Raw genomic sequence first — 25,867 nt, forward strand, 5'->3', positions numbered from 1 at the left:
TTTGACACGAAACCTGCTTTTAAGGCAGAACTGCAGAGGTTTCTCTCCACTTGGGCTTGGACCTATACGAGCTAGCCATCAATGAGAGTATTCAGTACATACGAATGCTACACATGCATTGATGAACAGACACCAATAACGGTGATAAAGGGACATCTGGATTTTCCACTTTATTTCAAGTTTCACCCTTTGATTGACTTTAGCCACCATTGACCATGCAGGCTCTGTGACCATTGTTCCAGAATATCTTAATAAATGCTTCTTATGCACTGATCATGCGGAACAGGTCGCAGGACGGCGAGTCGGCTGCATGGCTGCAGATCGTGGCACAGCTTCACCGCAGCTTGCAGATGACCTACAAATTAGATCGACATGGTAGTATGGAGAAAATACCCGTCAGACCGTGCAGTTTGGGGGAGCTGGGGGGGGGGGGGGGGGGAATATGAAAATATGGAGAAAAGTATAGAGATGTATCGCATTACTGTATGGAGTACTCCGAGAGAATAAATCCGAGTTATACAATGTGCCTAGGTGTACATAGTATAATACTGATCATCACAAGGTTTATCAATCAATAACAGGACAAGGATAAGTAGTATATGCCAGGAATACCCCCTTCATGAACTCATCCCTATAGGAGGTGTTTTCCAGTACCGCGCTTATTTGTTTGAGGGAAAAGCAAGGTGAGGGGGGGGGGATGCAGATCCTCCCCGCCCTCATCATCCCGCAATTCAACTAGGGAATTCAAGGTCATACACAGAGGAGCTTGGGACAGCCTGAGTGTAGCTTGAGTTCAACTTTCAAATGTTATTTTTACAGCTTGATCATATACACCATCATAGGCTGTGTGCGCTCATACCTCCGGCTTTTTAATCCATCAAACCATCTATACCGAAAAAAAAAAAAAGGCAAGGACTCAGGACTCGGATAGCGGACGCCCTATGACGCAGCTGGTGGGGATCCTTCAGTGGAGGGTTAGGGATAAGTACGACCTAGTGGTAGGAGCTTTCGGCCTTTGGTCTGTTTCTGCCCGCTCACGTCCTGGTTGCTTCTCTGTTATCCAATGGTATGTCGATGCAAGGGGAGGACCGGGAGGGAGCTGGGTCGGGCCATATTCAAAGCTGAAAGCTGCACGATCGCGATCTTAGGAGTTGCCGATCGGCCTCGATTTGGATTGTACAGAGAGGATTCCGTGATTTGTTTCTCTGGGAATATTTACCTTATCAAGTAAGTGAGAGTCGAAAAAAGTGGTTTCTTTTACAGAGTACATTATGGAAGTACCTCCTAGAACATATAGGAGGCATGTACTCCGATCCTAAGAATGTACCCCACCCATATGCAGCGGAGATGGCGGAGACCATGCGATTAGAACTCAAGCGCCATAGCCAGGGCTAAAAAAAGGCGCAAAGCGAAAATGCCCGAAGTCAACACATGTCATGTCGATCGTGTCATTATACCTAGTCACGAAGTTCGAATGTTTAGGCTAGTGAGGGATATGTCAATATTGAGGGTGGTTGAGGGGGGGTAAACACTGACATTTGGGGGTGCAGTGTATAGTTCCAAGGGTCGAATATAGTTCTATAGATGATTTAGGTACACTATTGAAGACAAAATGCCCGTTATTGAGTATCGGCCATTCACGGATCAAGCCGCTTGGGTGATTCTCCACATGGTTTCGCCTTCGAGTTCATTGGATGCCCGAGATTTGCCTCTGACTCGGTATTACTCCGGATTTCTGTACAAAGAGTACTGGGGAAATGGAATAGAATTAGAGGGTGGATAGAATATAAAATGATAGAGAATAATATAAAATAAAATAAAATAGCAGAGAGTGATGTTTATGAGAGAATAGAGATTGAAATGCTGGTTCTAAATTAATCCAGATGATGCCCTACGTCAAACCCAGGGACTTTGGGGTATATACTGTAGGAATCTCTCATTCCAACCAAGTGGGGTTAGATAATTCAATTAAAGGAATTAAAGGAATTAATTCTATTAATTTTATTTATTTATTTTACTCTTATATACAAATTAAGTACATAACGGAGTACAGTAGGAACTTGGACCCTCAAGAGAAATCTATTCACTGAGAGAAATGATCTCATATATGATCACCAAAGATTTGAAAGTGAATGTTTGTCCTTTACTTTCATTCACTTAACTCTTTTTTCTTTCTTCACTCTACCCTTTCACCCTCATGTCCTTAATACTTCAAGTTTTGGGGCATTCAAGTGCTACCGAGTGAAGACCCGAAGCCGATCCCGGTTCATCATCCCGCAATCTCCCTTAGCTCATCACCGTCACAAACTTTCTTTTCTTTTTCTTCATCTCTTCAACCCTCTTATTTCTTTCTTCCCCACACTCTTACTCCCTGATTTCTTACAACTTCATTTTGATCTTCTTGATTCTTCGGATTTTACTGGTTTTCTCAGAAGGGCGCGCTGGATGGAAACACAATGGCTGCGCAGAACGGAACCGAGTTGCACGAGGCAGACTTGAAGCTTCCAAGGTGAGTCATCATGATTCTTGTTTCTATTCTGTTATTCGAGAGGTCCAGATCTTCACTGGGTTTTTTTTGGATGGTTTCACTTGGTTTTCCCTGAATAAAGAACAAAAAAACCCTCGTTTATCTATACTGGGTGGTTTCGAGGGTTTTTTGCCCCTCCCGCATTTCGAGTGCCTACATCCTGGTCTCCAATGTGAGACAAACTATGGAGAGGCGCAGATGTTCTCCCCCGAAAGAAAAAAAAGAAAACAAAAAAATACAGACCTCCCGATCCGTTCTTTTTGTGTTTCTTTTCCCTGAATGGTCATTTCTGCTTTACCGGAGTTCTCCCGCTATATCTGCATGATCAACCCGGTCGCACTGCACTTTACCCCCCACCATCGAGATTAAACCCCCCCCATCACCAGCTTGACTTAAATATCCGATATCGCCAATCATGATCCAAAAAGAACATACTAACAGAACTGCTCTTTCAGTGCCACACCTGAAGACGAGAATCCTGATCAGATCGGCTCCAACGGCTCAACTCCTACTGGCATTTCGACTCCTCAACCGGATCCCGCGGACAAGCGTCTGCCCTCCATCATGCACAACTACTTTCAGGTTGGTTCCTTCTCCGGTGATAAATTGAGTCTTCAGCGGTTATGGCCGTGCCTTGCGAAATCCTCGTCCGAACATCCAGGGCTGGACAGTTCTTCCGAATCCTTTGTCGTGTTGGCTAGAGAGGAGGGGATGGAGAAGATCGAGGCGAATTTGCCTACACCTCCCCATTCCCTTTTGCAGTCGGATGAAATGGATCTCAGTTCGAGTCCAGACAAGACTGCGGGGTCGATCTTCAACACCTTGAAAAAATATCTCACTCCTACCCATGAAACACCTTCCCGTCGTCAAACTTCCCTCCCAGTGTCTAGCGTCTCTGACGATCCCGTGCTTGCCTCCCATTTCTCCAACCCATCTCTCTCTCCTGCATCAGATGCGTGTCCCCTTACCGAAGTACCTTTGCTCGACCACGAGAAACCGCATACATCCAAATCTTGCGAGAATCTTGCCAAGCTGACTGGAAACGCACCCGATGTGGTGCGCTTGAAGAATACTCCACCCCTGACCCCCCGCGCTTTGTCGAACGAGGATGATAAGAAGTCCGTAACTTCGGCCCCCGCCGAGAAGGTGGAATCGCGGGAGAGCTCGACCGATGAAATCACCATGAAACTCGACCAGGCTTTTCCCCGCCAGCCTTCGCCCCAGAATGGTCCTCCCGTCGCCCCACTGAAGGGTAAACTTACAGTTAAGATCTCCGAAGGTCGTGGTTTGCGTCCGAGTGTGGATCCTTACTGTGTGTGCGTTTTTGAATGGAATGAGTACATCTCCAAGGGTACCAAGGATGGTGAGGAAGAAGAGGAGCAGAAGCGACGTCAGATCGAATCCGATGCCGAGGCTGGTCGTCCAATGGCGATTCCAATGAAGAGTCGTCAGAGCAGTCACAACAGCTCCCTGGAGGGACTCGACAATAAGGGGAAAGCGCCTGTCACAGACCCCAACTGGGATCACTCCGCCGTCTTGTATGTCCTCTCACAATCTCTAAGAGTGCCTGTCCTCTCTTGACTTGATTTGCTAACCCTCTCATTAATAGTGATGTTCTCGGCGACCAATCCGAAGTCGATGTTACCGTTTATGATCGTCACAACCAAGAGGCTTTCCTCGGCCACGTTCGACTGGGAATTAACCTTAAGGAAGACCACAGTCGGCTAGAGGGCTGGTTCCCCTTGGTGGCTCGTGGAGCTGGGGATAACCAAGTGTCCGGCGAAATTTATCTGACGATGACTTTTGAAATGACTGAGCGCAAGCAGGTTGGCCCGAACGATTTTCAGATCCTCAAGCTGATTGGCAAGGGAACATTCGGTCAGGTCTACCAGGTGAAGAAGAAGGATACTGAGCGTGTCTATGCCATGAAAGTTCTTTCGAAGAAGGTTATCATCCAGAAGAAGGAAGTCGTCCACACACTGGGAGAGCGCAACATCTTGGTGCGCACCGCAATGGCCTCATCCCCCTTCATCGTGGGCCTTAAATTCTCGTTCCAGACTCCGACCGATCTCTACCTGGTGACTGACTACATGTCGGGCGGCGAATTGTTCTGGCATCTGCAGCGCGAGGGCCGCTTCCAGGAGGCACGAGCCAAGTTCTACATCGCTGAACTCATTCTGGCCCTACAGCATCTGCATGATTACGACATTGTGTACCGCGACCTCAAGCCTGAGAATATCTTGCTTGATGCCAATGGACATATTGCGCTCTGTGACTTCGGATTATCCAAGGCCAACCTTACCCAAAACGATACCACCAACACCTTCTGCGGAACCACCGAGTATCTGGCTCCTGAAGTCTTGCTGGATGAACAAGGCTACACCAAGATGGTTGATTTCTGGTCTCTGGGTGTCTTGGTTTTCGAGATGTGCTGTGGATGGAGCCCCTTCTACGCGGAGGATACCCAGCAGATGTACAAGAACATCGCATTCGGCAAGGTGCGATTCCCGCGTGACGCACTCAGCACCGAGGGCAGGAATTTCGTCAAGGGTCTGCTTAACCGCAACCCCAAGCACCGTCTGGGTGCCAATGGTGATGCAGCCGAGCTGAAGGCTCACCCATTCTTCCATGATGTCGACTGGGACGTGCTTTGCAAGAAGCAGGTTATCCCTCCATTCAAGCCCAAACTTAAGTCCGACCTGGATACCTCAAACTTCGATCCCGAATTCACCAACGCCCTTGAGAACAACATGTCCTTGAACGACCGTGCCGCGGCGCTGGCTAACGGGTTCATGCCTGCGGGTACACCGCTTTCGCCTGGCATGCAGGCTAACTTCAAGGGCTTTACATTCGTGAATGAGAGCTCTATTGACCACCATGTTAAGATTGAGCCGAGTGAGGAAGACATGGAAGATGATACCCTTCTTGCCGAAGATTCGTGGCATCGCGGCCACCGACTGACCAACTCAACGGATCAACGTATGAGTGGCGCTCACAAGGTATCCGAGGGCACCGATTCTGGGATTTTTAATGTTGATGAGAACTTTTGATGTGACTACGTTTTCCCTTAGTTTTGTCTCACATTGCATGATCATGGAGTCTTGATCTTGTTCTGTACTTGCTTTACAGGTGCATTTCTGGTTTTAACGAAATCAGTTCATTGTCCCTTTCTTATGCCATGTTCTTTTTTTTTCTTGCCGGGTCGCTCCATGGGTGGTTTCCCACCTCTTAGGGTTTTTTTCTCCTTCACTTGTTACTGCGTTTGGTTTGAGGAGGGGTCCTCACATGTTGTCTTCTGCCTCATTGATCTTGTGTTTCGGCTGTTGTCAGCTACATACCCCCGCCTCCCCGGGGAATCTACCCCTTCCCAGGGAGGCCTGCATATCATGGAATCGGGGTCCTCTGATTTATGACTTTCTCAACACTCATGTACACTGATACCGGAGTGGAGAGGGACGAAGGAAGGGACCATGCCTGAATTTCTTTTTCTTTAACTTCCCTGGAACAATTCCCCTTGTTTATTATGGATTGTATTCGGGTTTCGTGCCTAGCGCTTCTCATACTAAATTTCTCAATCATCCTCCATCAAGTCAAATTCTCTCTTTCTTTCTCTAACTTCCTGAATATGACGATAGGACCTCTTGTGCAATGCACTCTTTTCATTGCGGTCAAGTTTGATTGCAAGCTTCACAGAGGTCAATACTAGCATCCACTTGCGCGGGATATCCATGTCCATTTCATCGTGGCGTTCAGAAGGAGTAGGACAGCATGGCGCATGGCGGTTAGGTTGATACGAACATTCATGATTCGATTTTCATTTTTTCGGATCTATGCAGCATGGTATGATTCCTATGCAGGAAATCGATATATTTATCAAATTCGCATTCTCAACGTAATACTTCCAATCTTCCAAGTGGGTCATGGATCTGGATCTGTCAACTGGTACCTATCTTAACATGTGTTTGGCACTTGCATCTTGTACTTCCAAGGTTCCCTTGCGTTTATCACACGGAACTTCAGATCTCACTGACATCACTGCAGAAATATTGACTGTTATGAGTCAAACCAGGTTGTACCTATATCGTTGAGATCTGGCTGCTGTTTTGAACTGGGAATGTTTCAGCACTTCAGGCTCCAATACGGAATGCCTACTACCTAGGTATTACCCTGACTTACTTGAAAGGCGACCACGACGTACATACTACAGAGCCTGATTTGGACCGGTATACAGTTGAGGTGAATGAAGAACCCTCAGATCTCTACTGGAAACTCGAACGCCTGTTCACTCTGAAGTAGTCCAGATGTGTGCTATTAGTATATGGTACCTAGAAAATCACATGCGAACACTGACCTTGGGATTACTTATATGATTCAAATGTTCTTCGTGTTTACCCTATCGATATAGTTATGAACTTTGCTCTACTCGTTTGGTTCCCAGGGTCATATAGCTCGAATTAAAAAGTCGAGATACACTGTGCTCCTGTAGCTCAATGGCAGAGCGTATGAGTAAGTGACACTGAATTCACTGAAATTAGTGTTTTTTTGACTAACCCACGAAAAGCTTCTATTAAGAACATCCTAAGGTCGTGGGTGCAACCCCCACCTGGAGCTTTTTTTTGAGTACTTTTTCTATTTACTATGAAGTCTATGTATTTCGAAGAATCAAGTCTTTGAATAGATTTTCAAAGTTTCGGGTCCCAGAATACCGATAATTTACTTCTCAGGCGCCGGTGTTAATCTGAATACATCGACCTATTACACCGGGGAATATAGTTGTCCCGGCGAGATATCGACATGTCTTTGGGGACTCGGAGCTCCCTTGCGTGCTTCAAGAGCTACATCCACGAACACCTGGCTTACCCCACAAGTTGGAAATTAAAAAAGCAGAATCTTAACTCGCACTGCCGCAAGCATGGCCTTGATGGAAGAGCAAATTCGGGGTCTTGCTTGGGTTCAAAAGACCTTTAGTCTGGAGCCTCGGTGGACTGTGGAGCCCAATCCTGAAGCCATCAAGCGGACAGTCCAGTTGCTGAAGCCGTCAAGTACGGTGAATTTTCTGGCCCAGGGCGCCTTTAACAAAGTCTATGATGTGGTAATAGACAACGAGGTCTTCATTATGCGAATTTCGTTGCCCGTTGATCCTTACTGCAAAACTATGAGTGAAATATCAACTCTGGATTGGATATCCCGCGCGACAAATATCCCGGTTCCCCGAGTTATCACTTATCAACCTTCCTGAGAAAACCCTGTGGGATTTGAATGGATTTTCATGACCAAAATCCCTGGGAAGCCCTTGAAAGAGATATGGCGTTCTCCATCATTTGATAGAAAGGAATACCTGGTTGGAGAGCTTGCGTCATACGCCCACTGCCTTTTCCAGAACAAATTCTGGGGAATTGGGAATATCTATGGGGTAAAATCTACCCTTGATTCCAAATTAGCTGAAAAGATTTGGCCTGTGGGAAATCCAGTATACCCCAAAAGTTTATCACTATCTGAGAAGGAGAAAATTCCCGACGATTTGCTAGATGTGGGCCGGATTGTTTCTATGGACTTTTTTGGGGGGTCGCGTATCCTCCAGGACGTTGATCGGGGTCGGTTTGGTTCAAGTAGAGACTGGATCATATCGCGTCTTTCTCCAAGTGAGAAAGACAATCAGTTGATATTGGATAATTTACCATCCGGAGATCTCGACAGTGACGATGAAGCCGATGCAGATGATGCTACGAGAACCCTGGATATTATTGAAAAACTGAAAGGACTGCTTCCGTCTGTCTTTCCACCGGGTAGAGATGACCCAGAGGTCTCAATTCTATTTCACGATGATCTCTCTAGCCGGAATATCCTTGTCCAAGACAGCGGAGAGTTGACCGCCGTTTTAGACTGGGAATGTGTCTCGGTGCTTCCTTTGCGGAGTGCCTGCTATTATCCTGCATTATTGAAAGGTCGACCAAAAGGTCGACCACAACGTCTAGAGCCTGATATAGGGCGATACAAACTTGAGACTGAGACAGAACCCTCCGATCTTTACTGGGAACATCTTTTGGAGTATGAGCTCACTCTCCTCCGCGAGGTGTTTATTGATAGGATGAGAATACTGGCGCCGGAATGGGAGGATATTTTTCATAAAAGCCAGCGTCAAAGAGATTTTGATACTGCAGTGCACAATTGCGACAATGAGTTTATTGCCCGGTATATACTTGCATGGATTGACGATATCACTGCCGAGGTAGAGAACCCTCGGAGCCTACGTGACAGAATTGATGAGTATTAAGCAGCTCATACAAACTTGCAGCCCTGGAGCATACGTGGCTAGTGAAATGCGCGAAGCTTATACACATGAGCCTGCCTACTTACATACTAAGTACATGTGTAAGTAGGGCGTCTCCTAGATTTAGAGAGACTTATCATGGATTCCACATCCAGATGCCCATTTTCAATGATTGGCTGAAATCTAACTCAAGTACTACTCGCACATACGTGACTATGTGGTATTGCAGTTTGCTCCGCTTGTGAAAGGACACCTGCTAAAATGTATTCAGTTGAAGGGACAGAACGGCCAAAGGGTAGGGCCGCAAGGACAAGTCACTCGGGGAATCAAAAGAAGTGAATTTGTGGAACCCAGAAGCTAGAATTAACTTATTTCCAAGGTTCTTAATCACTCTGAGATCGTACACAATGCCGAAAAAATCACTCAAAGCCCAAATACACAATCTCTTCCGGTGGAAGCCTAGGTTTACCGGCCTTATTCACGCTCATAGACTCCCCCGCAATGAGAAAATAACAGACAGCCCACAAAAATGCCAACCAATTCCGACTCAGGCGGAGGCTTATAGACATGGGCAGTGCCAGGTGCACGTCGCTCATAACTTTCCATGTATCCGGCATTTTTGCACCAAATTGTACTCTTTTCCCATTCAATGGTGTCGGCACTAGCAGATTTATCAGTAGGATTAGCAGAAGTCTCTATACAGGGGATCGCTTGTTGACCATCTGATTCCATTTCAAATTTGATTCCTCTGATTGTGCCCTTGCCGTGGAGAAAAGACAGGCTAACGACTCTTGAATCCGATGGGAAGGTAAATGTTTCTTGAGACGCAGTCTCACTTTCTCCAGCTCTTACTACTTGTCCTGAAGGGTAGACGAACGCGATTCCAATAATAGAACTGCCTCGCCAGAAAACCTGGATTGCGACAGCTGGTTGCACACAACCACTGCTGTCAGGCACAAAGAAATAAAGCCTTTGGCTATGGTAGAAGGGTACAGAATATGCCGGAAGTATGATCAGAGGCCGATGGATGGAAATAATTGCTCGAACCCGGTCACACCTCCCATCAAAAACCCAAGAAATAGCAGTAAGCTCTTCCCCAAAACCACCCAGGTATCGATTGAACTCTTGCCCATTGAACTTTGAGTTACCAGAGGGAGCACGGAATGTGACCTCACGAGATAATGTAGTTTCGATATGGATAGCTGTGACTCGACACATTCTGAACGGTGGTTGAGAATCGTGCGAGAAATCAAAAGAAGTCAGCCAGATACTCAAAGACCGCACAGTCTCGTCAGATGAAAGCTCCAGCAAAAGTTCCATCTCATCCATCCATTGACCTACTACACTCGGGGACCGATTATCAAAGTATTCGATTTTAAGACCAGTTATACAGCGAGGAGATCTTGATCGCCCTTGGACACCTATCGAAGCCTTGATTCTGTGGACATTCTTGAGTGATGCATAGGTCTGGTAGACATTGTCTCCCGGTATTCTGATCAAATGGGCAAAAGTCTCATCATCTCGGAGCTGATCATCAGAGACTATTCCAGAGTCGTAATTTGGGGTCTCAGTTGGTGCCAGTGTGTCGCCGCATGGCTGAGACTGAATACCGATTCTGGAAAAGCCATCGCTAAGGTCTTGCAGGGGATGATTGAAACTGCTTGATCTATTCCAATTTCCCCTCTCGGCTGCAGTAAAGCCAGTGGTGGAATGTCCAGGTGGTGGTATTGGTAGTGATTTGAGTGATTGATGGATTCTGTATTGAAGAGGGATGAAACTAGCGGCTCTGCCGTAATTCGTAAAAATCTTGACATCGGTTAGCATACATTATAGGGGCCAGTGATTCTCAATTGTGGGAAATTAACCTGGAACCCCCCTAGAGACGTATTTTTCTCACGAGCGTCAACAATCCCCACTTCAAACCGATGGATACGCTCTCCGGCGGGTCCGTTGAGAAAGAAAGATATCTCACAGCCACCTCCCGAGCCGTACAATAGTGAGCCTCTATCTGCATAGAAGAATTCGATTCCAATCAGTGGGTAAGTTATAAATGTCATGTGGCATGTGATTCTTGTTGAGGCTTCAAGACGAATGCCTTGAGGTCCCCCAAAGTCAATGTTGAGCAAGGGTTCAAAGGTTTTGAAAGGCTGGGAAGGTAGGATATCGCTATACTTCAAACCCTTTTGCTTTGGAATACCTGGTGTCCACAAGAGAGACGGGACAGATTGCGTATCGATGTTGGACATTGAATGACCGTTCGTACCGTCAAACCTGACATCCGTGGAAAAGTCTGTTTGCCGTCCGATCCCAAGTGAAACAATCTTGTAGTTATCCAAACCAGCGATAAGATACGGCCAAGCCGTATGCGGAATAAGCAAACTGCCAAATGCGATCCCTCCACTTTCGATATCACCAAAACAAGCTGTTGAGCTTGAGTCTTCAAACTTGAATTTGATACCTGTAAGTCCCTCTGAGCAGAAGGCGACACAGATGTTCTGCAAGTTGGAGGTGCACTGTATTTTTAATCGTCTTTCAGAAGCTGGGATCTGGTAGCCAATACCACGATTGGTTTTATTGTGCTCTGGCCATGGAAATATGTCTATCCCAGATATGAAGACCTGTGAGCCGAGTTGTATGAACGAAATACCAATTTGAGAAGTGTTGAGGGAATGCGAAAGGTTGAATAAATGTGCTCGATGGTGAATTATGCGGCATCCTTCCTCTAACGGGCCACTGGCAACTGTATGTGATTGTATTTGGCCCGAAAATAATGAATCCATCTTCACAAAGACAGATGAGTCGTGTGTGGTACTATCTGAAAGCCTCAATATGTCTTCCGTGTCTTGAATGGGGAATTTGATAGAGCCATGCGGCCCAGTATCTGTATTCAAAACAATGTCCAGACCTAGAAGCTCTGCAATTGGTTCGATCAGGCTTCTAATTCTCTTTCGATTAATCATGGCCAGGTTCCCATCTCGTAGATAGAATCTGGTTCCGAAAAAAAGTTGAGCCCAGTTTTGAATCTTTGAGAGGTTCGGTAAAATAAAGTCCGCCTCCTGACCAATGCAGAACCTACTCCGCCAGTATGACTGTGGAAGCCGCTTGATATGACACCAAAATGCAAAATACCGACATACCAGGCGTAGTTTTAGCACCTGGTCAAAGGGCAAATATGACAGGATTTCATATGTCAATTCCGGAGAAAGCTTATGAAATATATGGGTGATCGAACTTTCCAATGTTCTCTGAGATCCTTTTGTCGTACTCTGACCCGGATAGGATGGAGTTGTTTGATTATGCGATGAAGAAGTGAGGTAAATGGTGTCAAACTGGCTGGAGAGGTCGTCGCTTGTAGTTCGATCTGAATATGCCTGTGGCCTGCGGAATGGAATTCCAGCTGCCTCAACTTCTGCATTGGAGGGAATCCCATAAGGGTCAACGTAGAAATATGAACTCAAGTCCATGTCACTTGGTGGTTCAGTCACTTTGTGCATCTGCGTCGCGCCTCCGTAGTCATGTCCGAATTGAAATATCGATTCAGAGGTACAGGGGATACAGTCAAGTATTTGAAACAGACATTTGGCAATGTCTGTCTCCGTTCGAGTCTTTTCACTCTGCCCAAGACTTATCCTGAGGGAAAATAAATTCCAGCATGAGTTATGAAAAGCAAAGCACCAACGGCGGGAATCACGTGAAGATTCACAGATTTCGAATTCTTCTAGATCCTTGATAAATTTGCCGATATAGGACGATTTGCTCTCAGCTGGTGCATAAAGTATGTTACCGTGGCGAATGAACCCCAGTCCTGTGGGGGTCACAGCGCCCGAAGAATGAGAGGAGTGTATTCCTCGGACGTCGGCATACCAAGGATGACACGGAGCCTGTGAGGATGATGAAAGATGTCTATGATATTGGCAAGGATCTTGGAGCAGGATGATTCCACAAAGGGGACAATAGACGTTTGAATGCATTCAGATAAAGCACATGCAAGACTGATCTCCAGGTGCTTGTTGATCATGTTTCTTCGTGTATAGGGAAGCTCGTCACTAATGCAAACCAAGGTACAGTTCAAGCAAAGACGTTGGACGAGTGGGATTTGGACTATGCCAGAAGCAAACGTCGCAGAGTGATTTGAGACTTCTCAGGCGGTCGATGTCTCCAGCTGGAATAGTGGTCCGCAGCCCGGGGCACCTAGGGTGACGGCGGTATCTTAAAGAACAGAACAAGATGATGAGTAGATAGATACAGGGTAAGTTTCAGAGTGACAATCTTGAAGCTAAGTGAGCAGCTCCCCAGCTTACTGGCTAGTGCAGACGCACTGACCCTCCCAAAGCTGAGCGTGCTGAAACGCGATGGATTGGTGCCCTTATTCAGCACGCACCCCTCCGTGTAAATAATAGCTGACCATGCTAGGGGCCAAACATAGTAACGAGTCGATATAAGAAATGCCGCATTATCCGCTACTTTGTACTATGCATGATCCCTCATGACAAACCCGAAGCCGAACTACAAAATGCGACAGAGACCTTTGCCATTTCTTGTTTCTTGTGACCTCGCACTCCAACGAATTCTCTATCCTATCATCCTATTCTCTGCTATAAGATTGCCAATAATAACCAACTGAACAATGACCGGCGAGAAAAAGTGTGACGGAAGGCTATGCAACAACCCCCAGCAAGTCTACGACACTAGAATATCGCGATGGTGCCGCTACCGTAAGTGTCGGGAATACCCCATAATATACGGATGCAGTCTCCTGTCATTTTATACAGCTTCATTGGGTTCAGCTAGACTAATCATGATTTGTTGCTATTTGACACTAGATACCTGCCCTCAGTGCACTACGCGTGGGAAAGGGTCGCATGATTCTTTGTGTAAAGGGTGCGGCGAGAAAGAGAGGGAGAAAAGAGAGAGAGATAGGAGAGACCGACTAGGGAGAGAGAGACAGAAAAGATATAAAAGAAGATAGGATTGGATTGAAATATTTGAGGGATGTATTGGACAGTGCAAATCTTGAGACTTTAATCTTATACTCCAATTTATGAGACTGGGAGACGGCAGTGTTGCTTATTTGGGGCGGGGAAGAGCGTATGATGCAAGACTTCAGACATTTCATAGCTCAAATTTCTCTTGTTATTGAAAACTGATTTTTGGAAAGATCCATGGTAAGCTAAAGATCATTCACAATACCCCGCTTCTTACATAGGGGGGATTCCTTGCATCCATAACCCGTAGATACTCAGCTAGCCACGGTCGGTACTCTAAAACCAATATTTCCCTCAAAAGAAGCCCCAACCGACCAAAGCTTCACTTTGGGAAACCCGATCCCATCACCATGCCACTTTAACCCGTCTTCTAGCTTATCAGCATATGCCAGCCCCCACGAGCCCTTGAACGATGGCTTTGTCGCCAACCACGGGTTTTCTCGTCCGTTCTGTGGATCATCGGTCGCTATCACCGTATCTTCAATCAGCGGCGATATTGACTTGGCCAATGGGGGCTGAACGACAGGTATCGCCGCTAGCTTTGGTAATGGCAGCTTGATAGTGGAGCTCTTTAGCCGTGCTGTAAAAAACGGCACTGTTGGATCTAACGGAGCAGGTGAGTCTTCGGGGTAATGCACTCTCAACTCAAGATCCGAGTTTGAATTCCCACTCGGTGTAAATTTAAAGATTGCCCGATGCTTGGGGATATCTAGAAAACTCTTAGTCTGATGACTTTCCGCTCAGGGATGCCTGCATGTGGGGACAGCGGAGCGGGGCGGGCGGGAGCGGGAGCGGGAAAGGTGGGCACGAACTCCAATTTCTTCTTCCATTCCAAACACTTGCATCCGTCGAGACGAATATCGTACTTATTCTCATATTTGCCTTGCCTGTATGCGGATTCACAGCTTTTCCCGGGACAAGAATGAGTTCGTCATATGGACCGACATCCGAATCCTCATATCGAATGATAGTGATGCCCTTGAGCCATCCACGACGGTATTGCGGCTCACCCCCAGGCAGCTTCTGCAGAGCTTCGGTGTGAAGGCTCTCAAGTGGGTGATAAGAGCCTAGAGGAAGGACATCTTGCAGAATATCGGGTGTGTTGTTTGGGTTTTGGGGTAGGTACTCGCTTTCCTGGTCGACATCAGAGTAGAGAAAAGTCCAAGCTTTGGCTTTGAGGGTCCAAAGGGGTGGAGCGACTGGAACGCTTTCCGTGGGTGGGAATGACCCTGGTTTCGCGGCCAAGGGAGGGCTAGGGATAAATTCTGCCATTTGAAGGAACGGAGTGATCTTGGTCGCTTTTTCATAAAATGTTCTTTTGTAGTTCGGAGAAGGAATTATTTGTAGCTGTAAGGTTGTGAATAAGAAAACCTCGGAGCTCGAGAGCCGTGTTCGTCTTGAATGAAGAATGGCGCCGGGCCGAGGTTGATCATACGATGATCATCATAACAACATTTTACTATCGATGTGGGGTGTCACATTCCTAGTTTTTGAAGTGGGACGTCTTATCGAAAGCACAGGATTTTATTGACTCGGAACTTCTTGTCGACTACTAGTATCTATGCTGACTTGTACGGAGTACTCCGTACTCCCACGGTCCCACCTCAATACCAGTATTTTAGGCCAATCGATATAATTTCTGGCAGGCCAGATACTGAGCTCCAAATCACTTCACATATGCTAGTGCCACAAGCCCAGATCACAATAGTTCCATTCAGACCCGACCACAAGTTGACGTCTATCTAGAGGACCAATATATGCCCACTCACGAGTGCCACAACCACGATTTGGTTTCTCTTAATTTCTGTGCAATCGACCATGAAAATCCGAGTTAACTCCAACCATCTTAGCGAGCACGCTCTTATTTAGATGTACATTCCATCGATGTCCCGAAGTCATCCATCAAAATGCCAGATCTATCCAAGATTGACTTCCAAAGTACAATCGCATTGATTACGGATTCGGAGAACGGTCCGTGTGTATAGTCTCGCGGTGGTCCGTGCATCCATCTCCTGCTCCTGCTTTCGAACGTTCGAAATGACCAACAAAAGTCAACACCCGGGCAATTCCTGACTTACTCAACTCTCTCAGGTGCTTTGACCATGTACCTGAGAAGTATTCTTCGGTCGGTTCCCTGCAAGCCCCCCCCTAGTTCCCAGGAAAGGTACTCCCTGCGGCTCATTTAGTTGAGGAAGAGCGTACGCCCAATTATAATCCTCAGCATTTTTACCCCGTGCGGCTCTATGAGATATTCAACAGCCGATACCAGATTGCTGCCAAAATAGGCTGGGGCACAAGCTCAACAGTATGGCTAGCACGCGATCTTTACCAGTATGTGAAGAATATCCGATAAGATAACCAATTTCTGTCTCACTGTCTGCTATGCTGTAGGTGGCGGTGGCTCCCGCCCCGATATGTGGCCATCAAAGTTCAAGTTGATGCGAACAGCTATCCATCTTCAGAGTCCGCGGAGAGAGAGCTATGAATTCATGAGCAAGTAACAAAACTAAACTCTCAGCATATAGGTCGCAACTTTGTCACCACATTCTTAGACTCATTTTATGTTGCCAGCCCGAATGGCACCCATAATTGCATGGTCTTTGATGTACTGTGTGAACCACTTTGGATGCTGAAGCGTCGCTTTCAAGGGAACATCATCCCTCTCGATGGCTTGAAACCAGTATCCAAACTCATATTGAAGGGACTACGGTATCTACACAACGAATGTCATGTTGTTCACACAGGTATCAAACACTCCAACGGATCTAATTCTTAAATTATTCACATTGAACAAAAACAAGATCTCAAATCTGACAACATCTTAATGTCCCTGCGCAACCCTTCTATCCTAGAATCGGTGGCTCAGGACGAAATGGACAATCCGTCTCCACGGAAGCATCTATATCATCGGGATATATACCTTTCCCGAAATTACTGGGCACTCTCTCCGAACGAATTGGGTAGATCAGTAATTACTGATTTTGGACTTGCCGTTCGAGGTGATGAAGCCCCTAACAGTCACCCCATCCAGCCAGATGAATATCGGGCGCCGGAAGTTTGTCTCGGATGTGAGTGGAGCTACAGCGTGGACATTTGGAATCTGGGAGTCATGGTGAAGAACTCTGTTACTACAAGCATGATATTGATGGTCACTAATTGTCCATCAGCTTTGGGATCTATTTTATGGTCATAGCGCCTTTGACATGCCACAGGACCTGGACCGCCCAGTCTCTGCAGACAAAGCTTATCTAGGCCAAATTATTTCTCTCTTGGGACCTCCTCCACCTGAGCTTCTCAGCCAGGGAAAGAAAGCATCAAATTATTTTGACGCCCAAGGTATGCTATCTGGTAGCTGGGTCTTCAGTAAACATAGTTAATCTGCTCGATAGGACAATTCAAATTTCCTGAGCTTATCAAGAGAAAAGACCTACTGTCAATAGTGCGGGAAATTGATGATGATAACGGCATACCGGAATTTGTCGACTTTTGTTCTCAAATTCTACGTTGGAAACCCGAAGACCGGAGCACGGCAGAGGACCTACTTTCCCATCCCTGGCTTCCGCAGATGAAAGCATTCAGATAGCCGACATGGCGCTTTGGAACAACACATTGAATCAAGTTGCTAATGAAACCAGTATTCCATGTCCGGTATATGTCAAAAGTTGGCCTTCAAGAACACTCTCATAACCGGAAGGTGAATTGTACGGACTTTGATCATGCAGACATTGTAGGCAAATTAGCTTAGCAGAAAGTCTATAACTCGGAGTTGGGAATTGACACTAAGATGCTAGATGTCATCCCAGTTTCCTGCTTTATCCTATTGATGATTCTTCTCGAGAAGTCTTATCAGACTTGAATGGATTTTGTTCAAGTGTAACCTGGAATTGAACTATCAGGATAGAGACTGAGCCTTGTTGACGTAGGTCCATCATTTTTAATTGGCTAGATTTCAAACTAGCCATCCGTCAAACATATTGCTGTAGGAGCGGTAGGGGAGCAGCTTCATGCCTGAAGGACCCCAGATCTTGGGGGTATGCGGAAAGGATATTGCGGAGGGCTTGGTCGTGCTGGTAACTTCTCTCCATTGCGCTTCTTCATATGCGAAATTAGAGCACAAGTGACGGATCTCTTCCCAAGAGGCATCATATGTCCAGTGATCAAGGTCTTTGAACATCCTAGCCTGTTCCCTTGTATGAGCTCCGGCACCACGTTTGACAACCACCAGTAATTCCTTGGTGTCTTCGTTTCCGGACATCAAGGCGCTATCTTCTCTGGGGTCTGCTGGATTTTCGATATCAAATTCCTGCTTGGAGAACTGGCGAGTATGCTTGTTCATGATAGAGCCTGGGGAGTCAGGCTCAGTAGACCGATAGATAACTAGTTACGGAAGCCCCAGAGTTAATCCCATCACGCCACGAGAGGAGAGTGTTCCAATTTCCTGGTTGAGACCATCGCAGCTGGCGACCTTTCGCAAAAATTCTCTCATTGTCAAAGCCGAGCATCCTCGAATCTGGTGTGATAAACCACAACTCTTGCCATCCATTTCCTTGATCAATAAGACGGTGAAGATTACTGTAGGAAATATCACCTGCAGACGATTCAAATATGGTAAGCCTATGCAGGCGCAACCAGGGAAATAGCTTCAAAAATTCTTCCAAACTGTGATGCCAATAATTTTCATAGTTCTTCCTGTTGGGAAAAATTAGACATCCATTCAGACTCAAATAACGGATTCCCGAAAGAATAGCCGACGGCATTCTAGAGAGCTTGTTGACCATGCACACCGGATTTTGGAAGCTGAGCTCAATCAAGCCTAGCCAAATATGGTCTGTTTCATGCCTGATCTGCCGGCAGGTTCTGAGAATAGCCAGGGAATCACGCACAGGCCTAGCTGTTTCATTGAACTCGAGGTCGTCAGGTTTTTCGTCAAAGATGAGCGTAGTTGACGAAAAAAGGTGTTCGTAGATTATGAGTCGTATTTCAAGAGGAAGGTCCAAAAGTGTCTTTGCGTGTGGATCCATGTTTTGGAGGTTCGCCGTTTCTCTTGGTATGTTTTCTGTGTGAACTTGCCGTGGACTTGAAGAGTGCGTGGCCCGAATGAGTTTCTTGTTTCCAGATCTTGTGAGGTTGTAGAGAATTTTCGCTGTTATCTTTCAGAGGGATCAAAATAGTAGTAGCAAGAGAATCACCATGAAAATTCTGAGAGCAAGGTGTTTGCTAGCATGGAGAGGATCGAGGAGAAGGTGTGTTGGGGAAGGCGCAAGGAAGGGCAGCGCAGTGAGAGATATCAGTCACCAGATACATTGACTCAGATACTCCCATCTGATTTTAATCTTGACTTAATTCTAGTCGCTAGCGAGCAGTGAGAATCAGAGCCTGATACTATGCGCAAGAACTCCGAGTGGCTATCCATCTGTTACCTTGTGAGGCGACCAACACTGAAAACAGCATGTAATCTAAGCGATGGTATCTAATTATGCTGTTGAGTTGACCACGCCTAGGTTAGGTAGCTACCTAGGTAGGTACTGAGGCTCAATAGTAGTGTCATGATGTCTTGAACATGCGGCTTCGCTAAATACCACAACGTCAACCTGGGCATGCACAGTAGTAACAAAGTAACAAATACATGGATACCTTCAAGCTCTAAGTTCGTTATATCTTAGCCTTGGAAGCTCCTCAAAAGTTCACATGGGCAGGGGAGTCCGTATTTCAGCGGTGTTGTCATTTTGAGATATCAATCAATATCATCAACCTTGGAAGCTTTTTCAGATCGCGGATACTAGTGATAGGAACTCCTGAGTGATGTCAATTGTCAATATTTAGGTACCTATTTGAACAGCTTTGAAAATCAGCATTTATATAATGAAAATACCACTTTCCCAACTAACTTTGAGTTAGAAGACTGCTCAAGACAGAAATAGTTGCATTGCACATGTGTCATCTCATAACACAAAGACAAATTGGAAAAGGAAAAAAATGAAATCAAACGCCTATCTCTCTCTTGTAACGACAGATGGACTGATAAAGTCGCGTTATACTACCCAACAAAAGAAACTTGAAGTATTCATAAAAGATAATGATTGTCACTCCATGCAGCGGTGTCATTCACCGTGGAGTCTCCGTCGCACGATGGAAATATCCCTTGGCTGGATCTCCGTTTTCCCCATTATGGCATATGACTCCTTTGAACGTTTTATTCTGGTTGGTGATGGCCCGAAAAGCTCCAGGGCGAGTTTTTGGTTTCGTGTCGAAAGGATAAGCAGGTCCAGTTGGCATGACTGGATATTCACGATACGAAGTAGTCGAGCTATTGGTCCGTCTACGGAATAGACCTTCCTTGTCTGGACCCTCTTCATAATTGAAATATTTATGTGGATAGCCCGATTTCGTCTTCTGGTCCACGTTTCCAAGGTTTAGGTTTGGACCGGGCGCAGCGGCGAGCTGTCTTCGGACTGTCTCCTGGGAGATTTTGTTTTGCTCCTTGGTCAAGCATGTATTCTGAGTGTACCAATATGCCTATGTATTGAAAACACAATTAGTATTGAAAAATTATATGTAACGAATAATAGCACATGTGCAGGAATCTTGAGGGGCTGTCATACTGGTGGAGCCTGTCGGCTCTTGGCCTCCTTCTTCCCCTTGCCCATAGTAGCAGCTAGCACTTGGATTGATGTATGTATAGAAATGATAGGTATGCACAAATGAGGCTGATGTATTCAAATTTGCACACTCAATTGGCATGCGTATATGAAAACTTGATAAAAAAATAAAACAAAATGAGAGACTGCGTCAACTTGAAGTAGCTCGACCTGCGAGATGGGGATGAGAAAGTAACAGGAGATTTGATGATTTCCTAGGGTCATAGAGCATGTTAAATGCAATCTTGAAAACATCCTTGTTGATTCAGAAGTATCTATAGATTTGAGATAAGAGGGTGTTCAAGTGCTATTTTGAACGATGAAACATCATGATATCTCTTGAGCATATCACACTGACACTGGCATGCCGCATGCATGGGCGTTTCGCGCAAAATTAATTTGAAGAACACATCTAACTGTACAAAAACAGGAGATAGTTGGATCTGGTTTAGATCGGGTCTATTTTGACAAAATAATCATGGATAATGCATCTATGAAACAGCCTCACGTCTCATCTACGATAAAAGTTGCGATCATTGGATATTGTTGGTTACTAGCTAAAGCCGCGCATCCGAGTTCTGCGCTTAAAAATACTTCTCATTAGATATTGCCGAAGTCATAGTGGGGAGAGTGTAAGGCTTAGTCCTATTAATTAAACTAATAATAATTCGAAGGTTAGATAGGCGTAGGAGTGATTAGAACCACTCGTTTAGTGTATCTCTAAGCGCGCGGTACCAGACGGGTTGTCGTTTCTCTATGCCTGGGTACCCCGCACTAGCGTAGCGGGTTCCAAGGCTCCTTTTCAAATGTTTTCTTTTTACATAGATCCAAGCAAAGCTCCAGGGCTTTCTAAATTTGAACTTCTTTCATCCCCTACACAAATCAATTAACTCACCTATCTTTTTTTTGATCATGGCTCCAATGCTACATCTTCGTCTCCAGTCTCTTGAAGACGACGACCCATGGATCATCGAGCAGAAAAATTTCGATATCTTGAACGACTTTCTGCAACCAGACAGCAAACTGTCTTCCAAAGAAGCGGCCTTTCAGATAAATGAGCTTACCCCTATGAAGCGGGAAGCTCGGGGTGAAGAGAATGCCGAGCACCCAGAGAGCTATCTGTGGGAAATGTGGTGCTTCTTTATTGAGATATCAAAACAGATTCCCCATGACCATCCATCACAGGGGAAACTAGTATCTCTGATTAAAGAGTTGAAATCGCTGCCGTCGATAGAAGTCGAGATTTGGGGTCCGGTGAGATGTCAGTCCTCACTTCTTATGAAAGCAAATTCACTAATCAACGTACTCCGTAGAAAAAGTTGCGGATCTGGGCAGATTTGCCCTTGATAGGGGCAGCCTGGGCTGAGGGTTGGCAAGGTCAGTAACGATTCTATGTTCATTTGACGCGATGTTCAAGATAGCTAAATCTCCACCAGAGCCTTCGAAACATGATACAGATTTTGATGAAGCATCCAGAAGAGCTGTAAACTGGCATGCATTTTCGGCAGGCCTGCTTCAGTCAGGTATAGCTCCATGGTTTATGTATGTTAACAGAATCTTCCGTCTGGCCTTTGAAAATGAGCCAAACCAGAAAAAAGAGCTCGCAGAGCATCAAATACGTGCAGCCGCGCAGTGGATCGAACATTCCAGACAAGCAATTTTTCAGAAAGTGGACGTTAAATTCTCGAATAGTGATTTAACTCAATTTGGAGAAGGTCCTCTTTTCAAAAGGCAAAAAGGCAAGAGAGGCAAGAAGGGGAAGAAGGGGAAGAAGGGGAAGAAGGGGAAGAAAGGGAAGAAAGGGAAGAAAGGGAAGAAAGACAGGAGAGGCATCTCTCGGGAGAGATGGGACTTTTGGGAAGCCAGTTTCCGGGCATTTGGAGGTGAAAGATCTGGGGAAGTATCAGAAGAAACCGCAGCTGTATGTCGCAGAGCTGCGTTGCAGATGACGGAAACTAGCAGCACAACCATTCCCGAGGTCGTTAATAGCTTTGAGGCTCCAGATTTTTAACATCAAGGCATTACAAGGATGATATCACAAGTAGCTGGGATAACTCTAGGGATGGAGAAGAGACAGGTGGGATCAGCCTGACTGCGCTTGATGCAGTGCCTGAATATCGCGTCTCTTAGATTCTATTTGTATTTCGGGCAATCACTTGGAAACTTTTATTACATTTATTTCATTCTACACACACTTCAAATAATTGAATACCCATAATGCCCTCGCACTTGAAGCTCCTCAGACTTTTTTTACCCTGGTGAGTTGGAGCTATGAGTAGTAGTGTTGTTCAACAATCTCATTCCGAGGAGTCTTCAAGGCCCGAAGCCTCCTCCCCTTCAGGTTCATACACTCCTCCAAGTTCCAATGAGTCACTAACTTGGCATCGCACATAAATACCGACTAGCTTAGACTTGGGAGGCGGCATGAGATTCCCGTTCAGAAATGATGGCCACTGCTGGCTTTTGGTGGCTAGAGCATTCCTCCACCACACCTCTCGCCGATGATAGCCAATTAGTGCCTCAGGTGTTTGATCATTAAGAGCCTCAACACAAAATCTGAGCATCTCGGTCTCGAATTCTGCAACTGACTCGACTTCGAATTCAATGCCTTGAGGCTTGCTCTCTTTGTTGTATCTGACAGCTAAGCTGAAAATTCGACAGTGAGCTTCAAAACAAGCTGTTGCAGAATTTCTCGTTCTGGTGTTCCCTGCCTTTGCTACCTTGCCTGAGGGATAGGTGAAAACAATCCCTACTATCACTCTATTTCGGAAAAAGACCTTGACTGAAACCACAGCTTCTGAAGACCCATCTGACTTCGGCATGAGAAAATAGAGCTTTTGCGCTTGGTCAAAAGGAAGGGAGAGTTCCGGAACCATAATCAAAGATGGGCCATCTCTCTTCGAAAAAACTGGTCGGAACCGATCTGACATGGTGTTCAAAATACACGATAAAGCCACCATTTCTTCTCCCACATCGCACTGATATTGATCAAAATTTTGCTTATGAAGCGATGATTGACTCTTCAAAGCACAGAATGTCATCTCACGACAGTGACTTGTCTGAATGTGTATACCCATGATTTGACATTCCCGAATCCCATCGGATGGGGATGACCTCTTGCCTGGGGTAAGCCAAACAGTGATGGATTTCAGCTTTTCGTCCAAAGAGAATTCAAAAACACTATCTGTTTCTTCCATCCACTGACCTACCACACCTGGAGCCTGATTTTGATCCTCGAAGTACTCAAATTTCAAGCCAGAGATAACATCGGAGGGTCGGGATCGTCCATGATTCCCCACTGAAGCTCTGACTCTACGAACTTTCTGGACTGATGCGTATGTTTGGTAATTGCACGAAGAGTTGCCAAGAAAATGTAAAAATTTCCGATCGTATTCTACCTCACTGTCAGAAACATCAATGAAGTTGTGACCTTCAATCCTCTCTAGCGTGGGTGTTTTATTGTATGCACATGGCTGGGACTGAGTTCCAATTCCAGCAAAACCATCCTGATTTGTCGTCCAGAGTCTCTGTTCAGGGTTAGAGGCCCGTTAAGGTCTTCCACGAGTTTCTCTCAGTTGCAACAAGTCCTGTGATAACGTGGCCCGTTGGCAGAGCTGGCATTTGCTTCACAAGCCCTTTTACTCGACATTGAAGAGGAATAAAGCTAGCCGCTCTGCCATAATTCGTTGAGATCTAAAATTTCATTGCCGTTGTAAGCAAATTACCAAAAGATTTAGGGAATCATCATAGAGTCAAACCTGTAAGCCGTAGAGAAGTGGATGCGTCTTGCCTGGCCGGCCCTGTTCCTCAACAATACCGACTTGATTGATTCGTTCCCCATGTTCGCCATTCACAAAAAATGAAAGTTCGCAGCCAGTTTTTGTGCCAAAGAAAGCAGACTCCCCATCAGAATAGCATACTTCAATTCCTTTGATGGCAAGTCTGAATTTAATATAACAGGTAAACCTTGTCAATATCCCACCTTTCGGGCCCCGAAAGTCGATATTGCACAAAGAGTCGAAAGTTCGAAATGGTTGGGATGGCAAAATTGCACTAACTGTCACGCTTGGATCGCTTGGAAGATTTGGTGTTCACAGTAATGACTGCATGGGCTGCGTATTAGCAGCATTGTTTAAACATGGCTTCGCGTTGATGGATGTCCCAGGATCACTTCTTTGCACTCCAAGACCTAGCGAGACGATCTTGTAATGATCAAGGCCAGCAATCAGGTAGGAACTACATGAGTCGTTATGAAGGGAAAAACTTCCAAATGCGACTCCCGTGTATGCGATGTCACCAAACCAAGCTGTTGAGCTCAAGTCCTCAAAGGTAAATTTGATTCCAGTGATTTCATCGGGGCGAAATGCCACTGTAAAGATTTTGAGGTTAGACTTGTGTGATATCTGAATCTCCGAAGATGGGATATGGTATCCAAGGCCGTGACTGTTGATATTGTACTCCACTCCCGGGGAGATGTTGATTCCCGATATGAATTTTCTAGTCCCCATTTGAATGGTTGACACCAGTATCTTGCGGACTGCGCCATTTGAAGTAGTGGCTAGTGATTGCGCTCTGTGCTGAATTGCCCGGCAACCCTTCCTCAAGATACCTTCCATGCCGGCTTGCATATCCCCTGAGAAAATAGCAGCCACCTTGAGAGACAAAAACTCGCTGTTGAGTACACTCCAAAAGTGTAAAGACCTTTTCCCCTGTGATCCTGAGGAAGAGACGACAGAGCCATGGGGTCCAGCCCGGAAGAAAGAATCTAACCGTAAAGAACCGCGATAGGCTCCAATAGATCCCTAATCCGCTTTCTGTTGAGCATGGAATGATTTTCCCCACGCATAAAACGAAATGTTCCCAAGAATGTTGACTCCCATGCTTGTATCTCTCGGAGGTTTGGAAAAAGAAAATCAGCCTCTTGGCCAATGGAAAATCTACTCCGCCAATATGACTGCGGGAGACCCTGAAGTATAAACGCAAGACGGCGACATACCAAGCGTAGCTTCAGCACCTCAGTGAAAGGTAGGTACGATACTATTTCAAGAATTAGCTCCAAAGGCAGTCGAGTAGCGGGATGAGAAATGGATCTTTCCGATCCGGTAAAATTTTGTCCAGTCCTGCTCTGTGGTGGCTTGATGGGGGACGCCTTGCTTTTCAGAAGGCTCATCTGGTTAGAAATGTTGAATCGAGTAGGAGCAGCTCTCTCCAACTCCTTCAAAGACGGGATTTGATCAGGATTGGCGAAGTAGAGCGAGCCCAACCTAACAGTAATGTTTGGTACCCAGTCCGATCTACCTGTCTGTGTGGCACCATAATAATGCCCAAATTGAAAGACAGATCTTGTAGGGCAAGAGATGCAGCTCAGTTGATTGAAGAAAGACTCAGCAATCTCCATCTCGTCATGGACGGGATTGCTCTGCCCAATTCTAAGAAGGAGGAGGCG

At 45.9% G+C, this 25,867-nt stretch overlaps 11 protein-coding genes across 11 annotated transcripts; 6 read left to right on the forward strand and 5 right to left on the reverse strand.

The window, feature by feature from the left end:
• Positions 1-2,456: 2,456 nt before the first annotated feature.
• Positions 2,457-4,229, forward strand: schA (serine/threonine protein kinase SCH9; the record flags this gene model as incomplete). Its single annotated transcript, XM_057085426.1, is given in 4 exon segments — positions 2,457-2,509; positions 2,983-4,065; positions 4,137-4,183; positions 4,198-4,229. 4 exon segments carry the CDS (start codon positions 2,457-2,459, stop codon positions 4,227-4,229), a joined length of 1,215 nt encoding a protein of 404 aa, XP_056951575.1.
• A 1,090-nt stretch (positions 4,230-5,319) lies between these two features.
• On the forward strand, positions 5,320-5,577 carry N7483_001990 (Serine/threonine-protein kinase; the record flags this gene model as incomplete). Its single annotated transcript, XM_057085427.1, has 1 exon — positions 5,320-5,577. The coding sequence occupies one exon, from the start codon at positions 5,320-5,322 to the stop codon at positions 5,575-5,577; it is 258 nt and encodes an 85-aa protein (XP_056951576.1).
• Positions 5,578-7,439: 1,862 nt separating this feature from the next.
• On the forward strand, positions 7,440-8,801 carry N7483_001991 (uncharacterized protein; the record flags this gene model as incomplete). The annotated part of the gene is made up of 2 exons (XM_057085428.1): positions 7,440-7,686; positions 7,768-8,801. 2 exons carry the CDS (start codon positions 7,440-7,442, stop codon positions 8,799-8,801), a joined length of 1,281 nt encoding a protein of 426 aa, XP_056951577.1.
• A 471-nt stretch (positions 8,802-9,272) lies between these two features.
• N7483_001992 (uncharacterized protein) lies at positions 9,273-10,622 on the reverse strand (the record flags this gene model as incomplete). The annotated part of the gene is made up of 1 exon (XM_057085429.1): positions 9,273-10,622. The coding sequence occupies one exon, from the start codon at positions 10,620-10,622 to the stop codon at positions 9,273-9,275; it is 1,350 nt and encodes a 449-aa protein (XP_056951578.1).
• A 3,881-nt stretch (positions 10,623-14,503) lies between these two features.
• Positions 14,504-15,055, reverse strand: N7483_001993 (uncharacterized protein; the record flags this gene model as incomplete). The annotated part of the gene is made up of 1 exon (XM_057085430.1): positions 14,504-15,055. One exon carries the CDS (start codon positions 15,053-15,055, stop codon positions 14,504-14,506), a length of 552 nt encoding a protein of 183 aa, XP_056951579.1.
• A 635-nt stretch (positions 15,056-15,690) lies between these two features.
• On the forward strand, positions 15,691-16,559 carry N7483_001994 (uncharacterized protein; the record flags this gene model as incomplete). Its single annotated transcript, XM_057085431.1, is given in 5 exon segments — positions 15,691-15,758; positions 15,875-15,908; positions 15,936-16,114; positions 16,125-16,246; positions 16,309-16,559. 5 exon segments carry the CDS (start codon positions 15,691-15,693, stop codon positions 16,557-16,559), a joined length of 654 nt encoding a protein of 217 aa, XP_056951580.1.
• A 48-nt stretch (positions 16,560-16,607) lies between these two features.
• On the forward strand, positions 16,608-17,366 carry N7483_001995 (protein kinase; the record flags this gene model as incomplete). The annotated part of the gene is given in 3 exon segments (XM_057085432.1): positions 16,608-16,895; positions 16,951-17,139; positions 17,157-17,366. 3 exon segments carry the CDS (start codon positions 16,608-16,610, stop codon positions 17,364-17,366), a joined length of 687 nt encoding a protein of 228 aa, XP_056951581.1.
• A 366-nt stretch (positions 17,367-17,732) lies between these two features.
• Positions 17,733-18,119, reverse strand: N7483_001996 (uncharacterized protein; the record flags this gene model as incomplete). Its single annotated transcript, XM_057085433.1, has 1 exon — positions 17,733-18,119. The coding sequence occupies one exon, from the start codon at positions 18,117-18,119 to the stop codon at positions 17,733-17,735; it is 387 nt and encodes a 128-aa protein (XP_056951582.1).
• A 1,769-nt stretch (positions 18,120-19,888) lies between these two features.
• On the reverse strand, positions 19,889-20,430 carry aspf1 (major allergen and cytotoxin AspF1; the record flags this gene model as incomplete). Its single annotated transcript, XM_057085434.1, has 2 exons — positions 19,889-20,299; positions 20,386-20,430. 2 exons carry the CDS (start codon positions 20,428-20,430, stop codon positions 19,889-19,891), a joined length of 456 nt encoding a protein of 151 aa, XP_056951583.1.
• Positions 20,431-21,333: 903 nt separating this feature from the next.
• N7483_001998 (DUF3632 domain-containing protein) lies at positions 21,334-22,432 on the forward strand (the record flags this gene model as incomplete). Its single annotated transcript, XM_057085435.1, has 3 exons — positions 21,334-21,675; positions 21,735-21,798; positions 21,858-22,432. 3 exons carry the CDS (start codon positions 21,334-21,336, stop codon positions 22,430-22,432), a joined length of 981 nt encoding a protein of 326 aa, XP_056951584.1.
• Positions 22,433-22,718: 286 nt separating this feature from the next.
• N7483_001999 (uncharacterized protein) lies at positions 22,719-23,351 on the reverse strand (the record flags this gene model as incomplete). Its single annotated transcript, XM_057085436.1, has 1 exon — positions 22,719-23,351. One exon carries the CDS (start codon positions 23,349-23,351, stop codon positions 22,719-22,721), a length of 633 nt encoding a protein of 210 aa, XP_056951585.1.
• Positions 23,352-25,867: the final 2,516 nt, after the last annotated feature.

Source organism: Penicillium malachiteum (assembly GCF_028827825.1).
Source record: "Penicillium malachiteum strain IBT 17515 chromosome Unknown utg000001l:1.0-8184562.0:1.0-8186909.0, whole genome shotgun sequence".
NCBI classification, from domain to species: Eukaryota; Fungi; Ascomycota; class Eurotiomycetes; order Eurotiales; family Aspergillaceae; genus Penicillium; species Penicillium malachiteum.